Below are 26,497 nucleotides of genomic sequence, written 5' to 3'. Positions count from 1 at the left end.
AAACTGGTTTCTTATTGGGACAAGACATCTATTTTGATTTTTCTAGGGTATGCAGAGAGACACTTATGGCTGTACTTTGCACGTGTTCAAGCCTACCTTTCAGTTTTGGCTAATGATAACCTCAAATCCAGGGGTTAGTTACTCATTCCCACAGCCACTGCTTTTTTCTTAGCCTGCTGTCCTTGTTTTTATGAAAACTGTACAGTATGGAGCTGTACAGCCTCCCCTGGCACTGGGAGCCTCGGGAGATGACAGGCGTGATTTCAAATCACCCCCGTCTGCTTCGGGGAGAGCATGTTGTTATTTTATCCCCTCATGTCACAATTGATTGAAGGGCTCACCTGATGGTCTCTTGTTTGCTGTGGGGTCCCTCAAGATTCTGTGTGCTCTGTGGAGGTGCCTGCATTGTTCACACTGTCTATAAGTCAGGCATGTTGTGAATGATTAGTCTTTCGTAGGGCTTTGGGAGTGTTGTGGTTCCTGGGATTTTCAGGACTTAGGTGGATCCTGCATAAATTCTTTATGTGAGAGAAATAAGCAGACAGCCCTGTTTGATAACCTCATGTTGCCTCAACACTTCAGGGAACATATGAGTATAGCAGGAAAGATTTTATTTATTTATATTTAGCTGTGGTACTGTTTGACTTAAAATCCTGTTTTTTTCTCCTCAACTCTTAACTCTCAGGCTTCTATCCCTGCTCAAGTTTGAAAATCTAATGAAAATTTGTAACTTGTAACATTGTTTCATGTGCTACTGGTTGGTTATTTGATGGCATGCTTTTGGATATTGCTGTAGGTTGGGAATATTTTTTCCTTAATGGTTGTCAAGCTCAAAGAATTCACAAGGCATTTATCAATATACAGATTAAATATTATTTTTTTCCCCATTTCTGCCCTGTTGAGGTTTCCCTCAATATCAGGGTGCTCTGCAGTTCAGCCTGGGAGGCTCACCCTGCTGAGAGCGTTTGCTGGTGCCCAGGGCGCCTGTGGGCTGCTCTTCCCGCCTGCTGGGCTGGTGGGCGCGGGGAGAAGCCATAAAACCAGGACCATCCTTCCTTCCACTGATCCCTGGCTGTGAGGCAGCGCTTGCTGTTTATACCAAGCCGGCCTCTGGAGATCCCAGGTTGGATCAAGATCCCGCTGTAGACACTGCTGATCATTGTCTTGGTTTGGGACAAATTTGGGAGAAAACCCCTGTATAGGATCCCTCTAAGGAAGCAAACCCACGTGGCCCCTCTCTCCAACTGGTCTGAAAAAAAAACCCAAAACCCTCTTTGGAGAAAAGTGGAAAAAACTATTTTACTAAACAAATGAAGTGCATACAAGTATAAAGAATGAATAGTATGAAACAATGAAACCTCTCCTTCTGAAGTGAGATGGCAAATTGAGAAAGTCCTTGCCGTGGGTGTAGCTCGGCTCTCTCTCAGCGTCTCCTCAGTCCCAGTCCCTCCGGCGCTGCTGGAAAATGCCGAGGTCCAGGCCCCGGTGGGCCGCAGGTGCAGCCCCCAGTGCTCCCCTGGGTTTTCAGTCCAGAGCAGGTTTAAACAGTTCCAAGAAAAAGGAAAAAAAACAGTCCAGGGAAATTCTCTGCCCTAGCTAGCTGAAACTAACTAAAAGCAAAGAAAAAAAATCTCTGTCCTGCAGTCTCTCCAAGCCTCCGCCGAACACGCTGTCCGCAGAAGAATGTGGGGGAGTCAGGCAGTTTTCTCAAAACAAACTCCGCGCTTCTCCTTGCTCTTAGAACCAGTCTTAAAGGCACAGGACTCAATATACAGCACAAACAGAACAGACGATTGGGGATACAGGCATCATAAAGTTACCCTAGGACAATCATGCACTGACTTCTTGAGCAGGACCTCCTTCAGGAGCTGAGCTGGCCCATGCCACAGCGATGAGAACCCACAGCGCTGCTCAGGAATGCTCTTCGAGCCCCCAGCACCAGACTGGGATGGGATCACTCCCTGTCTTATTCCTGGCATTGTGTCAGGACCCCCTCACAGCTGAGTGTGTGGAAATGGGCGTGATGTAATACCCAGCTCCGGGCTGTGCTGTGTACGGCCAGGAGTCTCACTGCTTTGTCACGCTTTCACTGAACAAGATTATGCCTGAGGGTTTCAAAGGAACCTAAAAGCATTAGATCTCTCACTTGCCTGACTTTCAACAGGATTTCCAGGTGCTTCTTTAAAGACAAAAAATATCAGCCTGTCACAAACTTTCTGCCAAGCTGAGGGGTGTTGCTTTTGAGGAAATAGTGATGCAATTACTAGAACTCTTCAAGAGAAAATGAGCTGCTGCTTGATATCGCAGGATCAGCTCTCCTTCCTTGAAAGAAATTCAAATGTTGCAAATTGAAAACCTTTTTGAGGAAGACACAGGATCTGTCATCCACATCTCCACATCATGTAGAGCAGCTCTTGAAACAAGGTGCCATGCCATCATGAGGCCATGACCCGAGTTGTTGCCAGTGCAGAACTGTTCCCAGTAGGATGACTGTCTCAGAATTACATCAAATCATGTTTTAATTCAACCTGACACAGAGTTTTATTGAGAACTTACATAAATACATGAAAATGAGTGTGATGTAATATTAAAATTGGAAAATTGGCTTGAAATAGTATACTGGAGTAAATATAAAATGGGCGGTATTAAAACTTGGCACAGATAGAAATGTTATTCGTATAACATTCTTACTTTCGTTGGCAGAACAATGCCAATAATTACAGTGTATATTGGAATGGGCAAAACGTGCCTTAAAAGCAAGTTGCCATGCTGCCAGCAAGTGATTGGGCTGGGTAAATAAGGCCTCTGAGTCCGTGTGCTTAACGTGGCTGCAGGGAGCCCCATGGATGCTGAGCTTTGTGGTGGGCTTGGACAGGCAACGGGAGAGCCAAGAGTGGCTGTCAGGGAAGTGTCCTCCTGCATGGAGGAGGGATGGTGAGAGGTCTGGCCCAGGGAGGTGACTTATCACAGCTGCCTCAATGGTGGTGTGGTCCCTGTGGGTGCTAAGTTTAAAGGCATTATTTAATCAAAAGATGCATTAACAAAAAACAGGCACATCAGATCTCTCCAACTGAATAATTTATTTTTAAATTATTTTTCACTTACTATTTTAATTTATAGAAGAAACTAATACGCTTGGACCCCCTTTGAATATTGTGCAAGATGATGCAGGCAGGTTTCTTCTTTCTGCTGCTGCATGTTGCTTCTTTCATGGCATGGCTGTTGGGTTAATGATGACCAGGGTTGCTTACAGGTTTTATAATGGTTATAAGAACTCATGTTGTAAGTCACTGGGAATGTGCTTTCAATAGTCTTATTGTCAACCCTTGGAGAGTGATGAAGGGCTGGGGCATCAGGTAGAGTCACCCTCATGTGACATCTCAGGACTGTCTCAGCTCTGAGAAGTGTCTCTGGGCTGCTTTCAATAATATCTGATACCATGCAGTGATTGTGAGGGGATGCCTAGACCCCCGAAAGATGACATTTGCAGCCTTTTCTGTGCTGTCCATGGTAGTTTTCCAGGCTAATTGCATGTTAGTCTGGCCCCATCCCCTGCTGCTTGCTATCCACACAGCAGTGGCTGTGCAAAAAACACATAATGATCTTGAGGGCAAGTGGGTAATTGTCACAGTAATGCCTTCCTCCCCCTGAATACCCCTGGCACCAGACCAGGGGCTGTTGAAAGGCAGGACTGTGAGCAGAACTTGCCAGTTGTTTAAGTGGTCTCTCTCGATCTGAATTAAAAGAACTAAAATTCTTGGTGGATCATAGGTTGCAGTCATGACAACAAATTTCCTCCCTTTCTCTTCTTTGTATAATTGTCTTGTAATTCAGATATGGAGCCAAACAAAGCCCTTCAATTTTTTTTTAAGAACCCCCATGTTGCGGATAATAGTGGCATTAGATGAAAAAGCAGAATAAATGGTCATCAGTGTTTTGATGACTGTATGTTTTATACCTGGTATCATCTTGGGAAACTAGAAATCTCATGACTGTGCACGTCAGTAGGGCTTTTGTTCAGTGGTATTAGAGGGAATTTTGCTAACGTAAAAGAAGTGGGGATAATTACTAACAGGAGTTCTTGTGCAGTCTAAACCTGTAATAGTTAAAGAGAAGGCTGCTGAAATTTATTCTGACAATTGCAGATACAGCATTGGAGGAATCATTTGAATTATTCATTCTACCACAAGGAAACATCCCACTTGTCTTCCCTTTAGAAATGAAATCTCCATCTGCTTTAAAATATACTTTTATAGGTTGCTTTCCCATAATTTTGCTATTTCAAGACTTCTATCATAATTATCCTTGAATGTAGATTTTTAAAGAAAATTATTCTGATTTCTAAAGGAAAGGATAAACTGATTTCTTACACGAACTGCTGCTTGTAGAATAAGTTTAATGAAATTCAGCTTTCTTTCATAAATAATGCAGCTCTTGCATTTGATTAGGTGAAGCCTAGAGGAATTTCTACCTAATCAGATGCATAGCAAGAAGGATATTGCCTGCAGACTGTTACCATTATCAGTGCTGGTGGCAAGGAAAATACAGCTCTATATATGTCCAGATAGAAAGCCTTGTTTTTTAAGAGAAGTTGCAAAACAAGTTAGATACGTTCTAACAATTGATCTCTCCCATCTCGGTGTCTTCAGAGTGTTGGTTTATAAAATAAAGTCTGTATTCTGAGTATTGTCATTATTGTGGCATGAAGAGAGTCCAGGTTAAGGAGACCTCCTTGTCTTGGTAATGTGTTTCTAACCCTTCTTAGAAATAAATACGTCCTTCATATGAATGAAAAAATGGGAAAAAGACAATGTTTGCATTAGAGAACTTACAATCAAAATAAGTTAAAGCTGATTATCAGGATTCATTGAGACCAATTCCAGAAATCTTGATAAACAGCACAAATCTTCTGATAACTTCAAAATAGGAGAAGTATATGTGTTTCCCTCCATTACAATAACAAATCACCTACAGCAGAAGCAAACAAGTTTGGTGTATCTACAAGTCTTGCAGAACCATTTTGAACATTGTTGAGTAAATGTTGCTTCATTTGGTAACTTGTGGTTAAGTTTTATGCTCCTGTGTAAATCCTGCCACAAGACTGTTCTGCTGTGTTTTTATTCCCAGGGAACTGTTACTAACAGCAGTGGGTGTGCCTGAACAGAGGGTGGTTTAAATAGGGCTGCTAGTCTTTTATTCAACATCCATATTAATAAATATTCTCTAGCCCTGAGGTCAACTGGCATAACTTGACCTGGAAATATTCAGTAAATGTTTGTATCCTCTGAGAGACCATGGCCAAATTCAAGTTAGTTTTTGGGACCAAACCCTGATCTGGGCTCAGGCCAGGACCACTCCTGGGAACTATTTGAGGGTGGTGTGAAAGCAGCATAAACTCAAAGAGGGGAGGTTTAGATGGGATATTAGGAAGAAATTCTTTACTATGAGAATGTTGAGGCACTGGAACCACGTTGTTCATAGAAGCTGTGGATGCCCCATTCCTGGAAGTGTCCAAGGCCAAATTGGATGCAACTTTGAATAATCTGATCTAGTACAAGGTGGCCCTGCCATAGTGGATGGGCATTGGAACAGATGGTCTTTAAGATCCTTTACATCCCAAAACATTCTATGATTCAATGATTCTGTAACAGCATGGATGGTCATGGGCTCAGACTATGGCTCTGGTTACTTTTCCAGAGGTGATGCTCTCTTAGGCTTGGTTGTTCTACTGAACTCAGTTAAGTGGCAGCTTGCTCTACCACCATAATAAAGTAATATTCCAAATAAAATATTTGGAGAGAAATAAAAGAGCTGAACTCAGTGGCAAAGCCCAACACCGCTGCCTTATCTTGCTGTGGTCAGAATTTCTCATAACTTTTGTTCAGATGTGTAAAATTGCAGATGTCGTACGTTCTTCAGGCCAGATGCTAAGCAGATTTAAGCCAACAATTTGTGCTTGCTGAGGTTCTGGGTTTTCACTTACATTTCTTGGAAAGGGCAATGAGATGTAATGAATAAAAGTAAAAGACAAGAAATAGAGCCCAGGATACATGGGAGACGTGTTTGCGTCCGTGATATGCTGTTGAGAGGTTTTAACACTGAGCACAGAATTTATGGACCTGCTGGTCAGAACTGTGCAAGTTAAAGGTGAAATCAGTTCCCTTTTTTAATCTTGAATTTTCATTCCACTCCAAATTGGTGCAAGCAAATCTCCTGGACTTAAAATGCTATAGGAGCACTAAAGGCCAAGAAGAGAATTAATTTTTGAAAGTTTGAGAGAAAACCCATCAGGTTTAGGGCTGTAAAATGTTAATCTGTTTCTGACTTCCCCAAGAATTGTCTGAAATCCTTTTGCCCACTCATAACTCAAGAGACTTTGTGTCAAATATTAGATCTGTTTTATGTGTGAGTAGTGACAGAAGTAGTGCACCCTTTTATCATAGCCATGTGGTAAAAAAGGCTAAAAAAATACAACTCCCAGACCTTTTTCTTGGTCCAAAACAATGTCAAAATCCCTTGGAGGAAATGGGAAACAAGTCTGAGCCCAGGGTCATTTGCTCTGAGATGTTTTTTTGCTCAAGATTTTGGTCAAGGTGTCACACAGAGCTGCATCCCAAGTGCTGAAGAGCAAGCAAGCTTGGCCCTTTCCATTCCTCCCTGGCTGTTGCTCTAGAAAGCATTTCTCCCAGCCTACTTCACCTGAGGGGACTTAGACTAGATGACAGATGGATTTGAGGGCCAAGGTCAAGACTCCACAGTACACCCTTCTTCAAGCACAGGATGCCTCTAACACCGCAAAATGCATCAGGCTCACTGGGGAGCTTCAGCGATGGAAAGTGATGCTATTTCTATGTTAACTGCCGTTCTCACCACAAATTTCCTACTCTTTGCTACTCTGTGACAGGTTCAGTTAGGGGTCTCTTCACCAGTCACCTGAGCAGCGAAAGCAGGTGGTGGGGGTGAGTGTGGACACTGGGCAGTGCACCTGAGGGCTTGCAACAGAAGTCGTGACCTCTGAGAGACGGGATGCTCACCTGTGTGGGAGGGATGGTGGCACTCTGTAGTTGTTATTTGCTGTGAGTGATGGTCACTACATTTATCTTTTGTTATTATAACAGGCCAGCTTTTAAAAAACCACATGGCTGCATCCCTGAAGGATTTCTCCTCAAATATGTGGCTTTGCAGTCCTTGTTTGCTAGGTGGAAAAAACAACTTTGGGTTTTCTCTTACTTAATGGTAGGAGGCATCCTGGTTTTGTTAGCGGTGCATGCCCATTTCTCCCAGAGTTCCCTTGAATGTTTCCAGCTTCACCCCCAAATAAGACCTTGCCAAAATCGTTTAGGAGCTGGGGAGTGAAAATGTGACTGATACAAATGTTGCAGCAGTGTATAAAATGCTAAGTTACTAAAACACAGAATATCCTAGGGCTGAACTGACATAGTGAAAAACTCGAGGCAAAAAAAACACCTACCATGGAAAGTCTTGGATTAAAAACAATTGCAAACTTTAGTCAGGCTATACTATAGAGTCTTAATCCCTTCTACCTTTAAATGCCCCTTCTCATGCTGTGCCCTGTGCTTTCATAGCCGGCTACTTTTAATGTAATTATCCACATCACTTTCCTGTGATCCGGGACCTAAGGCAAAGAACTGTCAGATGGCTTGTCCTCAGAGCCTCAGACCTTCTCACACAGCTGGTCTCCGGGGACCTCTGTGGGCGTCTGTCAAAAATTTATTTCCTTATCATAAGGACTCTCAGTTTTCACCTACCTATTACACAGAGGGTCCTGGATACTTACATTGAGCCTGGATCACTTCCACCTCTGGAGTTTTCTGGTGAAAGACTTCCAAACTAAAATATTAATGTAGGAGCACAACTTTGAAAATTTAAACTGCTGAATGGACCGTGATCTGCTGCTTAATTTGTGGAGAATTTTAACAGAGATGCACTGGGCCCAAAAATGCAATCTTGTAACTGAAACAGGCAGATGTGAAGATCAACAGGTCAGATAAAAGGAGAACTGTACTGAACCAAATGCTCATCATTTTGCTTGGTCCAGAAAGCATTGTTCAACAGTTGATTTCAGATTTCCTTTTGCACTTTATTATCAGTTTTATGGTGGAAAAAAAAATATTTCAAAACCCAGCAAATAATTTTAAACAGTGATGTGTTGGATTCTGTGCATATCAAAACACATTTCTATTGGAAACCTTTTTTGACAAGGCAATTCTTGCTTGTTGCAAAAGCATTTTGGAAAAAAACATTCATGCTGCTTTAGTCACTATGCCTTTTGCTTGAAGGGTAAGATAGATTTTCAAAGCTGTTCAGAGTTCCATTTTGCCCTGGAGATATATAGGAACCATAGGAGAAGACCTGATTTGCAATCTCTTTGGGAGTTGAAAGGGGTCCTCAGGATCCCGTCTGACCAGCAGCAAATGAAGGGAAAGCACGGTTTTTTGGCTGACATTCTCCCCTTTATTGGGTGCCAGACATCACCGGTGGCAGACTCAGTGGCATCAGCTTTATTTATCAATTCATGAGCACCTGTAACTTGATATTTCATTGTTCCCAGGCTGTACCCTCGTCACGCAAGTGCTCTCAACAACTTGGGGACATTGACCAAAGACGTGGTGGAGGCTAAGAACTACTACAGACGGGCCCTTCAGCTCAACCCCCAGCACAATCGAGCTCTCTTCAACCTCGGCAACCTGCTCAAGTAAGTTGCGTGCAGGTCTGGCACCAAGAAAGTCCCCGTTGTCCCTACATGGATCACCAAAGTCGTTTTTTTCTGCCAGCTGGTGAAGAAATGGTGTCATTTCTTAGTGCTATCCAAAAATGCCAGCATGAAGGTGAGGGTTACTTCAGATATCCCTGTGCTGTCTGCCACATCACTCCAGGTGCTATTCACAAGTGTGTTTCAGGTGTAGGAAATTCATTTGTTTGTAAACAGGCATCAGAAATGAGTTGTCTAAACCCAGCTAGTCACCTGAGATCCCTGTCTTGGCGGAGATGTGTAAATGTTTCCAGGAGAGGAAGCTGTATTCTTCGAAGATAGGCATCAGATGCCGAGCTAATAAATAATACAGATCCAAAAAAATCCCTCTCTTCAAGTTCCCACTTCTCCTCATTAGCTGTATGGGGAGTTGTTGTATAGTTTAGGCATAAGCACCTTATGCTGAGATGCTCAGAGCAGCAGACGGTTCATTGCAGAGCAGGTAGGTCTGGATTTGAGGGGAAGGCTGGTTTACATCCCTGGACTGTTAAAAACAAGTTGATGAGCTCATTATTTCTCTCATTGTTATTTAGAGTGTCAGCCTTTAGCAAGGAGAATAGCAGACAATCATAATCATGCAAATTAATTTGACTAACCACATCTAAAGACTAAACTTAGATCTGTACAAGAAGCCAGTATGACAAGATCTGCAAAGGGTTCAATTAGAAAAAGTAAAATGTCTCTGTTTAGCACCAGCAAAAAGATCCGTGTTTTTGTGAGGATATTGTGGTATGTTTACTGAGAGAACTGCATTAAACTACAGCAGTAAAAGTATATTTTTTAGTACATTTAAAATAGTATAAGTACATTTTTACATTTAAAAGTAAAAGAACTGCCCTTATTTTGATGGTAATAGGTAAATCTTTTAGAGCAGGCTGGGCTTTGTGCTGGTTAAACCATGACAGGCGTGGTGTGAGATTGGTTTTAAAGTGCACTGTGTCATTAAAACTTGGTCTTTCTGGTCTTGAAATTTAACTTCGAGTGTGGATTTGTATAAAGGATGTTAAGTGGGCTGCTGTTAAGTTCTACCTGGTCTGTTCCGAAGCAGAGACATTATCAGAATAATATTACAAGTAAACCTGGTGGTTTGAGGTTAGAATATGGGAAATGAGTCATCTTAAATAGAAAGTGGGTAAGTGCTTTACTGGAAATACTCACAAGGAAAGAAAATGGTACAGTCTTATTACAAGAGAAAAGAATAGTCTTTGTAATACTAATCAAATTTTGCTTATTGAAATTAATTTTAGGGTGGCAATGGTGTTTAAAATACATATTGTCTTTTAAATCCATCCTGTGTGCCTTAGTTATTATTCTCTGTTACGTTTTGGAGGGTTTTTTTTTTTAATAAAAAATATTAATACAAAAGGATCTAAGCCAGAAAAAGTACCAGGACATTCCATGTCAATTATGCTTAAATCTGACCCGTCAAAGGGCTCTTATGACCTAGCAGAAGGATAAAAACTGCATTTTCTGCACTGGAAAAGCACAAAGAAGACATGTGGGGTAAATTTCTTAGAACTGCTGTTTGTTTTCTGTGCAATATGTCATGTTTTTCACATTGTGATACTTAAGATATTGTGTGTCCTGTTGGATTGTGTGTGTTCTGCATCCTTCTGTGGTGCCACATTTTGCAGTATGTTAACTGTGTGATGCTTGTGCTAAACTTGTCAAATGAAAGCACTCAGGATCCTCTTGCACTTTTCCCACATACATTTGCTCCCATTTTCTAAACTTCCTTTAGGCTTCCAAAACAGTGTAGTGCATCTGGACACAGCAGTAGCATTAATTGTACTGGAAGCTGAGTGCCCTCATGTCCCTGTTCAGCTTTAAAAAACTTGGTAAAAAATAGGTGGAGTTCACAGTGCAGGAATTGGCACATATGTAAAGCAGATGCTGCATGGGCAGATCATATATGAATGTCTGCCCTAAAAGGGGATCCCAAACCCTTTGGCCAGCACCTTTCCTAGATGATCCAGCAGCTTAGCAAGGAACATCAGCTGGAGTGCGAGGTAACTTGTGAAATGACCAGGCAGATACAAGGCAGAGATTTCACATTTCCCCTTCTTACAACGTCTTTATTTTTATTTTCTACCTCTGTCTACAATTATCCTTTCATATATATATAAATGTGTATATATGTATGGCAACCAGTATTCTGCAGACACTAAATGCTAGTGTAATATGGGTAATAAATTAAATAAAATGGAAATCTGCAGAATGTTACAGACAGATATTACTTTCTGGCTGTGTTATGAGATTATGAAGTGTTTTGATTTTTAAACATACGTCAGAGAGAAGATAAATGGTCAAGCAATAAAAGCATTTTCTGTCCTCTTTACAAAGGCTTCAGAGCATGGGACAGATCAGGAAGAGACAGATCTGCAACACTTAAGGCATGTCCAGTAACAGCACTGCTTGTACTGGGACATGGGGTGAAATTGTCCAGCATGGGGAATTCCCAGTTGAATTCTGCTGAATTTCTTGTACCCATCCCCGCTCATAGTGTGCAAATCTGATGGCAGATACTAGATTTCATCTCCTCTGGAGTACTGAGAGAAAGGAAATCCAGGATTTTGGAAGGATGAGTTTGTCATTCCCATGTGGGAATCTGCCTTTCATTATTCCATGCAAATAAGTTATTTAAGCATCCATTGCTTGGATTTGAACTTGAGTAAAAACTGTTTTGAGGACACTGGGTAGAATTTTTAAGTTGTTTCTGTAGAAGTTGTAGATGAAAAATGATGTTTCCATTTTCTGTTTGCACATAAAGAAGACAGCTATGTGCCAGAAGATGAATGTTCTCAGGAAGTATTGCAGGATAATGGCTAAATAAGCCTCTGGTTTTGTTTACATATCCTAAAATAAAGTTGTATGTCATAATTTTTGTGCCTAATATAAATATTGGAGAGCAGATAATTAAACAGATTTCTTACTTAAAATAGACCCAAAAGATGGCCTACCTAAAAGTAAGAAATCTCTCTGCTTTCATGGTCTGGAATCAGTGACACAGAGCAGCCTGTTGCTTTCTTGTGTTTTTAGGATTTGACTCTCCTGTATAAAATCAGGTTCCTTGAGATACAGATAAACATTGTTCAGAATACCTCGCAAATTTATAGTGTGTGGGTATTTCTGTAAAGAGACAAGAAATAATATATTATGAACATTTGAAATAAATATCAATCTCAGCTTTCTGTTGCAAGAAGAAAAGATAAGAATTTATTTGTGGTACTGTATCAATCCACACCTAAAGCACTGCAATATCCCATACGCTGTTCCTTATGAAGAAAACACTCAGAACTCTCACGCACTTTGAGTGTTACGGCGTCATTTTCAAGGGGAAAATGAAATGCCTGGAAACAATCTCCACTGAATCTTGAGTTTAGTCAAAGAACTGTTTTTTTTCTGGATGTAGAGTAACATACAACATATCCCAGGTGTTGTTTGTTGTTGTGATTTAGTCCCAGTTGAGCAAACCCATCTATTCAGAAGAGGAAGTCTGCCCTCTCTGATACAGGCTTCTGGATGTGAGTGTGCTGACACAGGCTTCTGGAACTGTCTGGAGATGCTGAAAAACATCAGATAGAAATTACATGTATTGAGATTTAAGACCTTTTAGTTAGTGAAACATTCTCTCCTTTCATTCAGCAGCAAACTGAGTGGCGATGTTCAGTGATGCTGTGGCTGGCTTTCCGAATGGTCTCTTCAGGATACTCTGTGTCTCATGAAGTGGTGCAGTTATCCCTCAGTATCACATACATACTGGAGAACGTGCTTGGGAACCCCCACAAACTCCGGCAGTCTATTTTTTTGCAGTAGATTGGAAAAATAACTTCGGTTATAATTATAACCTAGAGTCTCTGGAGATCATTTGGAGATCAAACTAGCTGCCCAGAGCAAGTCTGATTGGATCAGATTGTTCAGGTCTATATCTAGCTGAATCTTGGATCCCTCCAAGGACAGAGATGCTGCAATCTCTCTGTGCAACCTGTTCCAGTGTTCGACCACTCTTGTGGTGAAAAGTATTTTTTCCTTATATCTAATCAGGATGTTCCATGTTCCCACTCTAGCACCTGTTGCCTCTTGTCCTGTCGTTGTGCACCTCTAGAGGAGTTTGACTCTGGTTTTTCTGTATCCTTGTAAAAATTTGTTCAGAACAGTTGTGGAGCCTTTGTTGAGTTCTGTGTTTCTGGCTTTAATACAGTCTAAATAACTTCACAAAATAAAATAGGAAAGTTACCAAGTCCTTTAGAGCACTAATTCCCAGGTTGCTCTCTGTTGCATGTGAAATTTGCTCCAGTGCTAACAGCCTATGCATCGCCAGACTTTGGCAGTGTGGTGTACCCTGGTGCTTCTCCAACTGCAGGACACTTGCAAAAATATGGAAGATATACTCTCGGTGGAAAGAACTGTTCCTTGTTCTCAGCTTCAGCATGCTGATTGTAGAGGCAGGCTGTGAGCTCCAGTGGGAGAGGGAGTCAACAGAGGGCATTATAAAGCAGGGTAATTTGGGTAAAAATTGGAATAAGTGGTCACAGATTGCTTCTGTCAGTTGAATTTTTTCTTCTCTCTGTCACAGTGAAGATGTAGATTACCTAACTATTCCTGCTCCAGATGCCCAGTTTATGGTAAATTAGTATATTGGACTGTTCTTTCAATGCTTTGTGCTCTCCCACATTGCAGGAGATTTGTATAAGAGATGGCCTTGATCCTGCAAAGTGTTGGCCTTGAGCCAGGAAAGCACTTCAACCAGTAATTAATTTTCAACTTGCATACATAAAAGTTAAGTACACGTTTAAGTGCTTGGCCAGAGCACTTGGTATCTTGCAGGCCTAGGCCCTCTGAGCAGTTGCTGGATCTGCTTTTTTTAATGTAATTCAGTCTGTCACATAAAAAGATGCCATAATCTTTCCCTCTTTACCCCCACTTTCAGGAGACAAACATTGTTCTTGGATCAAATGGAGAAAAAAAGAGGCCATTTTGGAATAAAACAGTAATTAAGAGGGTTGCCCCATGTTCAGAGTAAATGCTTGTGGTTAATGGGAACTTTTACTGCTGCTGAGTGGATCACTTAATCCTTTTATTTCTGTAGCGGGCATTTCCTACATTTTCTGCCAAACATCAATACCTTTATTAAGCAGTCATCTGGTTTTGATTTATAAAAATGTGTCATGAAACTCCAGCCAAGGGATCCCAAAGTTTTATAAATTGACAAGCTAGCTAGGCTTTAATTAGTGTAGGAGAAAAGTGGTCCTTTATTTGTTTTTGCTTCATTCGTGTAATTTATATGCAACACCACTGGAAGAAGAAAAAGACTAGCACAACTGGTTTTACTTAGCTTAATGCACAGGCAAAATACTCTTCCAATTACACAACTAGAAAGGGAAAAAATCTGCAAAGCCACATATATTATCAGCTGAAATTTGCACCTTATAAACAAGATCTGGTTACTTGACCATGCCACTCAGATGAAATCTAAGGCCAAAGCAGCAAGGTGTTCACGTATTTTCTGTTTCCCCAGAGCCCTTTGTTTCTTTTTCTAAGCCCCGCTATTCGTATTCTTTGTACACCCAGCGCAAGGAAAATGTTGTTTCAGCCCAGCTAAACATCCTTAGATGTTTGTTCAGGAAAGCTTCTCATTTTTCAAAGGAAAGAAATACAGATACTGCAGAAATTGTAGCTCAAATAAATAAACATACCAAGATTTTTGTTAGGGAAACCTTTTCCATTTTCCATAGTAATAAATGCAGAACAATTCTGGGGAAAAAAACCTAGCTCATTAGCACAGCTACCTCTCAGCTATCTGTTCATAATCCTTAAGATCTGAAGGACAGAACTCTAGCCTAATGATCAACTTGCTAAGGAATTATTTAGAGATCCTAGGCAGATTTAACTTGGAGATATTTTAATTTCAAAATAATGGAGTTGCAATGGGATCTGTGAGAGCACTTGTCTAGTAACACGCAGAGACTCTTCAAGGTTTTAGAAAAGGAAATGAAGTGTTGCAGCATCTCCAGCCTACTGAAGTGAGAGGGAATGTCCTGTTCCCAGATCACAGTGCCTCCATCCTCTAGGCACCCACCCTTCGGGTACTTAAGTGTATGGATTCCTGAAAGCCTCTATCCTCCAGCTGCTGGAGACAGCATGGGCTGAGGAAATGCTGGGTGCTCACACTGTGGAGAGGAGGCGTGAATGAATCATTCAGTCTTTGTTGAAAAGGGCTCGAGCCGGGCACTTCCACGTCTCTTTAAAGTCGTTAATCAGTGGGATAACCTGAACATGTACCTACAGGAATATTCCTTTCTGGTTTTGTTTTCCTCCTACCTGCAGGTCCCAAGGGAAGAAGGAGGAAGCTGTAATCTTGCTGCGGGACTCCATTAAGTACGGCCCAGAGTTTGCAGACGCTTACTCAAGCCTGGCCTCGCTGTTGGCTGAGCAGGTAACGGGGATAGCTTGGGTGCTGTCCTTCGTGTGCGTGCACTGCTGCCGCAGCCGCAGCACCTCCTGCACCTCCCGCCTCTGCCTCAGGCGTGGGTCCACACCGTCTGCACAGAGCTCTCAGCTGCTCTGCAGATGGCTTTTCCAGGATGGGAGGCAACTCCTACCCGGTGAGTAATTACACCCGCATGGTGTGGCTCTGAATTCAATCCCTGCTGAAGTTGGGAGTAAATCCCCTCTCTGCGGCTCCCTGCGTCTGCGGCGAAGTCTTAATCCATCGCACCTTGAATGTTGTGACAGCAGGAGAGGCGAGCGCTTCCCCTCACACACACACACACACACACACACACACACACACACGCCTACACAGATAACCTTGAGATTGCATAATCAGTCATTCCAGAGCTAGGGATTGTCAGAAACCAGGTGGCCTCTGCAGCCCAGATTCTGCCCCCCACACACACACACACGCACACACGCAGGGATACGGCCCTCGATGACCGTGGTGGGTGATCACGAGCAGGGAAGTGAAAGGCGCCCTGGCTTTATGTTGTTCTTAATGAGCGGCTGTTCAATATTTTATTTAACCTCATTGTTCATGTGTCTCCAGGCCTTATTTGCTGTGCGTGGCCCAGGCTGTGCTCTGGAGGCAGGATTACTCATTTCCTCTCAGGCCTGTTCCCCATGCTCATTACTCAGGCTTTCCCTACTCTCCGTAGTTAGATAATTTATTTCTAGAGCGTCCCTGTGAGGTGAAATATTGTCCCCACAGAGGAAAAGAGAACTTGAGGCACAAAGTCCTTGAGTTCAGAAGGAGCCATGGGGCATGAGTGCCCACACTGGGACCACCAAGCTCTCCTTTCCTCCACACCTGCAGCAGCAGATGAGGGATGCTGTGCTTTGTGCTGTGGTCCCACTCTGGGGCTGTGGGGGTGGATGACAAGGTCTCTGTAACTGCACAGCTCCAGCACACCTCTGCAAACCTTTTGAAAACTGATTTTTTTCTCCTTCAGTTTTCAGATCTAATTGTTCCATAGCATGGGGTGCTGAAGCTTTTTTAAAAGATTGCTGAATATGAATACGGACAAAACAAAATGGTATCTTTTGCTGTTCTCCATTATTCTGGTTAGTGAAATCTCTCTGTAAGGCGAGGGGGTGAATTTCAGAAAAACTGTAGGCTGAGGTCTTGTTTAATCTTCTTTAAGGATGTAGGCACTCTGCAAAACTCACCTATGTTGTTTGTGAATTACTGAAAGATGTTCTATTTTATTTTCCCTTTTAAGAGAATTTCAAATATTATCAATATTATCTGCAGGGATCTTGAAATGTAGTGTATAAATTTAAAGACAAGCCTTATTGAATGGGAACTCTGCTTTGAATAAGCCCATCAATGCAAGATCTCCTGCAAGTATAGGAAATGTGTCCTCTGTAGTAATACCTGGTTTTAATATTAATTGAAATTATTAATTAGAACAATCGATTGCAAGGTCACCAGAGCAATAATACCATTATAGAGTCCCGAGACTTTCAGCCCAAAGCAAATGCCATTAATAAGTCCAGCAATAATTCATCTCTCTTACATATGGATTGTTCATCCTCTTGTGACTTGAGTAAGTGGTAGGCGAAAAAGATATTTAGTACAATTCTCTCAGAAAACAGCAATTTTTCTGCAGGCTTTTTAACACGTTCTCATGTTCAGCCACAGCAGATGCCTACCTTATTGTGCACCTCCTGCCTCACACATTCATCCTGGTGACCACAGCAGCGTCTGTCCTACAATACCTGCTGCTGCCCGTGGCTGGGAGCTGCAGAATCACACCCTCTGGGGGTACAGGCAGAAGTTTTGGCATCCTCAGCCCAAAGGATGATGACAGGAGCTCGTTTTTTCAGTTTTGGTTTTTCCTCTTTGTCTGAGCAGTAGTGTTCAAAACACTAAAAGTTACAAGAAGTATTTTTTTGTCTCCTTGTGGCCCAGAGCCTGTGTCACGGCTGTAGGGGTATCTGTGAGGCCAGGCAGTTACAGGATGGCAGCACAGTGGAGCTCTGGGGAAGGCACCTCTGGGTCCCTCTTGCTGGGATGTGATAGAAAAGGGGCTGAAGTGCCACGTTAAAATAACTTGCATGAGGTGACCATGCCCATGGTAACTTCTGCTTCTCCAGCTTTGCTCCAAGGCTGAAAGGGAAACGTGGACACAGTGGAATAATGCCAAGATTGCCTTGGTCAGTCCTGCGCAGCATGTTCCCCCATGTTAAAGGGGATGAATCTGAAATAGGCCTTGTGGTTCTTTTCCTTCTATACCTGTAAAGAGTGCTGCTGAGAGGAATGTTTCTGATGCCAGGGAATTAACCTGTAACTTGATGTAATTGCCCTTTTCTCTCCTTGATTGCTGATTCTGAAGCCAGAGCTGACGTGGAAAAAACCACTGCTGCATTGTATAGAACAGTTTGGCTTGTTTGTCCCTTTTATAAATGCTTGCCCTTCTGACTGTTCTTTCTGCTTGGAATTGTAACTCAGTTGCAGTATATTGCAGTTTTCCTTGATTTCTTTAATCACTGCAGTGTTGCTGATAACAGAAATCAAGCATTTTTACTGCCTGTTTTTACAACATTCTAGCATTAGTTTCCCATCTTCCCAGCTTCCGTTTCATCCATCATTTCATGCTACTTAGTGGCTCTTTTCAGGCCCTAGTTTCAACTGATTTTGTGTGTGTTTCTTAGAAAAAGAAAATTTTTAACCCACTTGGCTGCAGAGGAGAGCCTACTCAAAAACTGAAAAACTGAGCCTTATGAGAAACAGACCTAAAACCCTGGAGTTCAACTGAAAGATTCTCATATGCATAATTGTTTTAATATCATAAAAATCTCATACATTTTTTATGCCAGTCTTCTGAGTTTTTGAGGTTGATGAATGTTTCATGAAGGTCTGGGAGTGGCATTATTAAGTGTTAATGAGAATCAAGCCTTAATGAACTTAGAGCTCTATTTCTGCTGAGAAGAGGCGAGGCTGTGAGGAGGGAAAACACTGGCAGGAATAGCAGGTTCCTCCCTTGCCACTTTCTGACTGTGCTTAATGCAAACACTTTGTTAGACTGGGCAGTGAGCCTGAGGCATGCAGGGTCAGGATGTTAGGTGTCAAAAAAGCAATGCAGCCATGATAAAAGTGCTAGAAATGCTCAATATTGGTGAATGTTTTGACATGGGACACTAATCCAGCTTGCCACAGCCGTTCCTCACTTTAGAAATTTGGTTTATGATCAGTAAATGAAATTAGCTGACATGCATGCATTCATTGCTAAAAATTAAAAGCAGAAGAAAAGAAAGTAATACATAAATCTTGGAAAATATGCATAAAAAATTGCTCTTCAATTTAGTCAATTCTGATGATCACTACATTTTTCCACGCTCTGCAGGATAATGTTGTCAAATTCACATCAATATACCCAAAATTTCCAAAGTTAAGCACTTTTTAAGAACATGTTTCTGTGCTTTATTGCACACTTACCTTTTTTTGCTGGCTGACCTTTATCATGTAAATGTGAAGGGACTTAACTGTGGCAAACGGGGTGATTCTGCGATCAAGTCATACTCTTCCAGTGCAATTTATTCCAGCTCTCCAGTTCTGAAATAGGAGGTGAGAAAAGAGTCCTCGCATTAGGCAGCTGTGGAGCAAAAGCTGCTGTCAGGTACAGGTTCTAAATCCAGGGAAAGCCCAGGGGGCTCTGCCACTTTCAGGCTTTGAGGAGAGTCCATAGCTGGGAGTGGACCAACCTCATATTTCAGTGTGGGTTCACTCCTGAGGATGGGAGCTCCAGGCCCTCCTCAGTGAAGAGCCCCTTGGCTGATTTTGCTTGGGAGCTTCGTCAGGAGGCTGTGGCGTCTGTCGCTGTAGGGCTCTGCTGCCCAGTGGAAGGAGAAGAATTGAGAAAAGCATCTTTGGTGCTGGAGGCTTGCCTGACACCCCTCTGCTCTGGGCTTGTCTCTTCTGTTCACAGCCTCCTTCCACAAACACACCTGACAGCCAGGCTCTGAGAGAAGGGGGGAAGGAAGGCACCCGTGCTGGTGAGCAGGCGGGCAGTGAGCACACGTGGTCTGACTGGAGGGAAGTGGAAACCTTTTTAAGTTGCTCTTTGATCCAAAGGAGAAACCTTAGATTGTTGTTTCAGGACCAGGCTGCCCATAGCTTAGAACCCAGCCAGTAGGATGCTTTCTGTAGGCAGGGTGTTCCCAAAGAAAAGATCTATATTTTCTAGAAATGTTCAGCACCAGCAAAACTCCCTGAAATCTATGCAAAATGAGAGCTCAGTGCATCTGGGGAATCAGCGTGGTGGCATGTCCTGTCAGTCCCAGTGAACTACACCTCACACACTGACAGCGCCTGGTTTTAACCCAAATCTTTCAGATTTTCCCTGCTCTTTCACCACCCTCTGTCTTTTTCCAGCTTCCTTTATCCCCTTGCACTTGCTCCCTAGCCATCAAACACAGCAAGCTTTCATTCCTCATATTTTCCTCAGTGCTGAAGGAAAAGAACAGCAGACCTCCAGAGGGGAAAAGATAGCCAGTGAGATGCTCATTAAACAAATAAATTAGAACATATCAGCTTCCAGATGACAGATATTTCTCAACAGAACCAACCCAATCCCTGTTGCTGTGTTTTTCCTGCCTGGGCATGTGCCCAGCTGGGAGCTGGGGGCTCACTGGCCTTGCACAGGCACCACCCTTTCCAGGTGTTTCACAGGTAGCAAAGGCATGGGGGAAAGCTGTCTGAATTGCTCTGGGATACCAGATGGCAGCTCCATCACATCCATGCCATGGGGTTACGTTTTGGCCTCTTGGAAGGTGGGGTGAGTGTGGATTCCCCAAGCTTCCCGTGCAGTGAGGGAGTTGTCACAGAGCGCAGGTGTGCAGCAAATGGTGCTGGCAACCTTTCTGCCACGGCTAAGAAATCTCCTTGTCTTTCAAGGAACGGCTTAAGGAAGCTGAGGAGGTCTATAAGGCTGGCATAGAGAATTGTCCAGAGAGCTCCGATCTGCATAACAACTACGGTGTTTTCCTGGTTGATACGGGTAAGTGAGAGGGAGCAAGGGATTTTTTCCCCTCTGTGCCTTCTTTGCTTTGATTTATTTTATTCAGCGGTACACATCTAAGAGGGTGTCAAAAGCTTCCAAGGCAATGTGCCTCCATGGTAGCTTGGAAATAAATATCCCTGTGCTGCTGAGAGGGCACAGCACACTGGAATTCGTAATCAGTGCAGGCACTGTGCAGCAGGAACATTCAGCCCCGCTGCTCCCTTCAGTGTTTCTCACCATCTTCACACAGGCAGTTTCCCTCTTCAATGTGAGCTGGGCAGCACCCTGACAATACTGCCTTTTTTCCAGCAAGGCATGGCCACATCAAATCAGATCAGAGGCACACAAATGGATCATTATGGTCTCTGGAGGACTTGCAGCCCTACTTTTTCACAAAGCGGCTCTTTGACTGTAAGGCTTGAGTGCCACCACTATGGAAAGGAACATGGCTTTTAAACCACAGTCATCTGTGAAAACAAAACCTTATACACTGTGGGGTGAATTGATTTTTGAGGAGCTCTGTAATGGCATCCTTTTTTTTCTGGGCTTCTGGTTCCCATCCAACTTCCTTGGCACTTTCTGGCATTCACATAACAACAACAGAAACGTCACTTCAATTGCCACCTTTTATTGACAGGTTTATAAGCAAGGCTTATAAACAGCTTTATAAGCAAGGCAATGACAAATGACTCGTGGAAACTGACTGTTGTCTCACTGTGGTGCCTCCAGAACAGAGCCAAGACTCAGTGATGAAATAGTGTAGGCTTGAAGTGTGTGGTTGCCACCCATTCTTTCCCCATCACGTGTGCCCAGCTCTAGTGGTGCTTGGGAAGAAGGAACGATAGTGTCTGTCCGTCTGCAACTGGCTGTTCTGCCTCTGAGCTGATACTTGGCTATCACCCTTCTCTAGTACCATTCTGAAACAAATAGACAAAACCAGAATCAATATTCATAATCAAAAGAGGGATTGTGGCATTAGCAAAAGAGGTTCAGGTTCTGAATTTCGGCCCTGGCAAAATTCAAGCTCGCAAACAATAAAAATTCCTGAGTAATTTCCCTCTGATGTTGTACTCATCTTTGCTTGCCAACCAAGATAAACTCCTATTCCTGCCAAAATTTGTGGTTCAAATGTAGTGCAGAGCACTTTCTGGTTTTTGCACTTGTGTACTCTGCCAAAGTCAAAGCTATCATTTCCTGGAGTACTCCTACACTTCCCTGCAGACAAACAACTGGAAAAAAACCCACTGACTTTTGATACTTGGGGCATGATGTGTCAATAACCCTCCTAGAGACATGACAAGGCGTGAAGGAGGTGGCTGGTGGTGAGCCTGTCACAGGCTGCGCTCTTCGCCGGCGGCACAGGGAGATGCTGTGAAGCACCATGCCAATTAACTTGCAGGATTTTGTGCAACAAGCCTCCAGCAAGTGTCTTCTCTGGGGAGCCACAACTCCAGACAGCTCTGCAGCAGTCACAGACATTCAGTGTGTTTCCCTTAATGATGCACATTACCCCTGTGTGCTGAGCAGGGGAGGTGCTGGCTGGCTGAGGGGCCGAGGTGCGTGCCCAGCTGCTTCCCAGGATGTTTTGTAGATATAATTTTCAAAAACGTCTGCCTGCTCAGTGGTGGGGAAAGATCGAGGCTGCTGCTGGATGTTTTGAAAAAGTCATACCTTGAACAACATGTCCTCAGCCTTGGGCGAATCTTGAACTCTTCTAAACCTCTCCACAGATGTTCTTCCTCACTCCTTTAAAGGAGATGCTGAGATGTGTCCATGCATCTTTTAAGTTGCATAGATGATTTCAGAGAAATCAAACTAGATCTGTGAAGCTATGAAAACAGAATTCCCACAGCAGCCTGTTGAGTGCCCCAACATGCACTGGCTGTTTTCGAGATGTGTTTTCCAGCTCGAAATAGAATTAAATACATTGTGAAGTGAATAGGTTTAAAAAATGCCAACACTGAAAAGCTTTGTTGGTGGACAAAGCTCTTTGAATATTGGTTTTCATCAGGAGATTATCTGGAGTTTGCAAACCAATTAAACGAGCCCTGGGATTAAAAATGCAATGTTTGCATTGATGAAAAGCTGGAACTTAATACTTTTATCATTATTTAGCTAAGTAAAAATGCAATATTAAGAGTAGAGCTTTATGCATTAGGGTAGTGATCTTGCACCTCTCTTTTTGCTTGTATTTTGTTGTGGTGCTTGGTGATGTCATGGGCTGCAGGACCTTGCACATTTTCACGCAGCGAAGCAGTGCCACCCAATGGCTCCTGTGCAGCACAGAGATGGTGCCTATGTACTCCAAAATAGGCACCAGAACACCTCTGCTCTGGGATTTATTGCCCTGAGTGGGAATTGGCTGGTCCTTGGCAGCTATTCCTAGTCCTGTTGAGCAATACACAGAGACTAAGTTGGAGCTCAGAGCAGCACAGTAGAGGCAGAGGGAATAATCTCTGTTTGGAGAGAGCTGAAACGATTTGGTGTGGGGAATACAGAGGGAGTTGTTCTTCATTCTTTATTGTCCATTTCTCTAGTGAGCCAGGGTGAAAGGATGCTCCACCAGGAAATGGCACATGTGCCCTAGCCCCTTCTCTGGGGTGGGTTCGGTCCTTAGCACAGGGGTTGTGTCCCTGCTGGATGGTAAAGAGGGTGCTTTCAGTCAGGAGTCACCTTGTTGTGACTACATCCTCAACTTGCAAAAAATCCACCCCTAAAAAATCTACTTCTCAGGATCGTCTCTAAATATTGGGGCCTAAATCTTAATTTGGGCAGCAATTTCTCTTACACTTAGATTCAAAATCCTGAGGCAGGATTTCTTTCTCAAAAATGATTCCCTGCATAGAGCAATTGAAGAAAGAAAGCCAGAACATTACTGTGTGCTGAGTTTGAGACAGGGTCTTTCTGATTGCTCAGGGTTTTTTCTGGTTTAATGGCTGTTTTCCTCTCCAGGGTCTCCCGAGAGAGCCATGTCCCACTACAGACAGGCCATCCTCTTGAGCCCCGCTCACCACGTGGCCATGGTGAACCTGGGCAGGCTTCACCGCTCCCTGGGGCAGAACAAGGAGGCTGAAGTGTGGTACAAGAGGTGAGGATTGGGGATGGGAGACAGAGGGTTTCCTCCTGCCCCTGTATGACTTTTCTCTGCTAAAGAGGTTCTGATAAGCGGATCTATCAGTGCATGCGTGGGGTTTCCTCCCTTCATTCTCCATCTGTTTGAAACTAGATTTGGCTATTTTTGGGGAGTGCTTGGAAAGACAGCGTGGGCTCAGGCAGTGTTGATTTCCCTGGACTATTCCCAAGCCCCCAGGATGGACACTGCTGCTTTTGGCTGGGGGATGCTCTGATGATAAAGGTGGAGGTTTCTCAGTGGCAGGAGCAGGCTGCATTACCACAACTCCCACCCTGCTTGAAGGTGGTTGCTGCACCAGTAACAGCCATAAGTGCTGCACAGCTCAGCACCAAACCCTTGTCATCATTAGGAACTCTGGCCCTTCCCAGCAGCACTCAGCGGTCAGGCTCTGACTCCTGGTATGCAGCAGGATGGATTGGGTGGGAGTATTTTTTTGCCTTCGTTTTGGCATATAGATTTGTGCTCGCATTCCCCAGGTTTCATCACTGTCAACCATCCCCACCCCTGCAGCAGGCTTGTGGGCACTTTGGAGGTGGCTCTTTCTCTGGTGGCTAGAGGGATTACTGCTGTGGGCTCATTCATCCCTCCCCAGGACTTGAAATTTGTGCTTCCCAGGTTGGGATGCTTTAGTTCTCCATCCCAGCACAAGCCCACCTCACTCTTCCGGTTTGCTCCTCACACCATCTTGAAACATCCCTTTTTCCCCAACTCCAGGGCACTGAAGGTATCCCGGAAGGCTGAGATCCTGTCCCCACTGGGGGCTCTCTATTACAACACGGCCCGATACGAAGAAGCGCTGCAGGTTTACAGGGAAGCGGCAGCGCTGCAGCCTTCCAACAAGGACATCCGACTGGCGCTGGTGAGCGTGGGGCCAGGGCAGGGCCTTGGTGGGGAGCAGCAGCCACTGGGTGCAGCCCAGCATATGACAGGGCTGGGTGTTTCAAACACCTCAGAACGTGGCTCTGTTATAGGCTCAGGTTCTGGCGATGATGGGGCGGACGAAGGAAGCCGAAAAGATGACGAACCATATCCTTAATGAGGATGCAGCGTGTCTGGAGTGCTACCGCCTTCTGTCAGCCATCTACAGCAAGCAGGAGCTCTATGCCAAGGTACCGTGGCATGGGATGCCCTTGTCCCAAGGACTCCCACACAGGTGGAATTTTACACTCCATCTCTCTGGGTACATATAGCATGCCTCAGCACACATTCGGTAGATTATTTCTTCACTAAAACCTTCAATTTATCTACATACTAAGACTGAAACTAAGCAGTGTGGTTTTCTTATCACTTATACCTCCTGCTGCTGTCAGGCCCACTGCCCATCAGCCCCAGGCATCTAAAAGTCTCATTTTCCTGTGTGTTAATGGCGTGGGGCAAACAAAGGAAGAAGGAAGATGATTCTTATGCTGGGAGTCCATGGTGGTGAGGAAAGAATGGGAAGTGGGAAGGCACCGAATGGAAGGCACACAATGTTTTCTTGCTTTTTCACAGGCACTTGAAGCTATAGAAAAAGCGCTTCAGCTAAAACCAAAGGATCCAAAAGTCATATCAGAGCTCTTTTTCACTAAAGGAAACCAGCTAAGAGAACAGAATCTCCTTGACAAGGCTTTTGAGGTATGACTGCTCTAAGACCTACCGGTGGTTTTATAGGCTAAAAGATAGAGTTTGCTCATTGTGCGTGAAACTGCCTGGTGCATACACCCTGGCTGTTGGCCTTAGGATCTCAGAGTCCATCACTGGTACAGAGACAGCTATGAGACAGCTAACTTTACCTGGCTTAATTGCAACTTTTTTCCGAATGAGGAAAAAAATATCTCTGTGTGGAGTTACCACTCCCTGCTCTGAGAGGTTAAGTACAGAATTGTGGTGGGATTGACCCTTGCACCATCCAGCCCCAGCCCTTCTTGCTATCAGTGACAGCTCCAGGGCTTGGGGACCTGTGAGAGCTCACCATATTGTTATATTTCACCTCAGAAGCCAGTAACTGAGAAGTTGGTTTATCCTGTGAAGCAGGATGCTTGATAGCTCAGAAATTATGTTAGCATTAATAATAGTAACGAAGCAACCTGATCTAGTGGAAGGTATCACTGCCTGTAGGAGGGAAGATGGAAGTGGATAATCTTTAAGATCCCTCTCATTCCATTGTTCTCTGATTCAGAAAATATTATTTGGACTGTTCTGAATAGTCTCAGTATCCCTAGAGACGTTTAATCCTGATTTGAAAATCTTTCCTGTTGTGACAGTGTTAAACAATGCTGTTTGACAGACTCCAGAAGGCCCTAATGACTTCTTCTCCCACACTCAGCGTCAGTGGGGATGGAAAGCACTGCCCTCAGGTCCTTGTGAAACCTCCACGCCAGTGGCTGTACCAGAGTCTGCCACCAGCTCTGAATTAAACCTTTGCAGATAAAGAGCAACCACATGGCCTGTAGTTGGCTGGCATTGTGTTTGGCACTGCCTAAGGAAATTACCTTGATGTGCAGGAGACCCCAGTGGTGCAGTGGGCAGGGACAGGGCTGAAGATGTGGCTCCTCTCACAGTGCAGGAAAAGCCCATATTGGCAGGGAAAACCTGTGAGATGAACTGAGCCATGAAGCAGTACATTCTATGCTTATTTTGCAAAGAAACTGAAATTCACTTTGTGCATTGTATATGAGAGGAATTTGAATTACATTCTGAATGGCTTCAGGAGAGGAAACTGCATTTCTCTTTCCCCTCCAGCACTGGTTTTGTTTGAAGAGTCAGCCTCTTAATCTAGAAATGTTTCATGTTTCTGTAGAGCTATAAAAGGGCTGTGGAGCTCAACCCAGACCAAGCACAGGCCTGGATGAATATGGGAGGCATCGAGCACATCAAGGTATGACAGTTTTGGTTTTCCTTAAGCTGCCAGGTGCAGAGACTACTACTCAGGACAAACTGGTTTCAGACTGCCAAGAGTTGCATGTTTGTGAGCAGCAAGTCCCTTGACATATTTCATCCAAAAAAGAGGGAAGTCTCTTCACCCCAGCTAGGATTCCCGACCAAGTTGCTTGGTAAAGCAAATGTCATATTTTAAGAGTGCAGGGTGAAAGGAACAACCTGCTCCTCTCT

General features: G+C 43.7%; 1 protein-coding gene across 1 annotated transcript in view; it reads left to right on the top strand.

Annotated features, from left to right (window-relative positions):
- The window catches only part of TMTC1 (transmembrane O-mannosyltransferase targeting cadherins 1), a 134,459-nt gene that overhangs the window by 102,204 nt on the left and 5,758 nt on the right, over window positions 1–26,497 (top strand). The window contains exons 12-19 of the mRNA XM_040061107.1: window positions 8,573–8,716; window positions 15,101–15,209; window positions 20,169–20,271; window positions 23,227–23,362; window positions 24,122–24,266; window positions 24,379–24,516; window positions 24,899–25,021; window positions 26,187–26,264. Of these exons, the coding sequence (XP_039917041.1) occupies window positions 8,573–8,716; window positions 15,101–15,209; window positions 20,169–20,271; window positions 23,227–23,362; window positions 24,122–24,266; window positions 24,379–24,516; window positions 24,899–25,021; window positions 26,187–26,264 (976 nt within the window). The remainder of the gene's footprint in view (window positions 1–8,572; window positions 8,717–15,100; window positions 15,210–20,168; window positions 20,272–23,226; window positions 23,363–24,121; window positions 24,267–24,378; window positions 24,517–24,898; window positions 25,022–26,186; window positions 26,265–26,497) is intronic.

Source organism: Hirundo rustica, chromosome 4 (genome assembly GCF_015227805.2).
Source record: "Hirundo rustica isolate bHirRus1 chromosome 4, bHirRus1.pri.v3, whole genome shotgun sequence".
NCBI classification, from domain to species: domain Eukaryota; kingdom Metazoa; phylum Chordata; class Aves; order Passeriformes; family Hirundinidae; genus Hirundo; species Hirundo rustica.
Note: the sequence above shows the minus strand (reverse complement) of the source record. Positions and strands in the feature narration are given on the sequence as shown.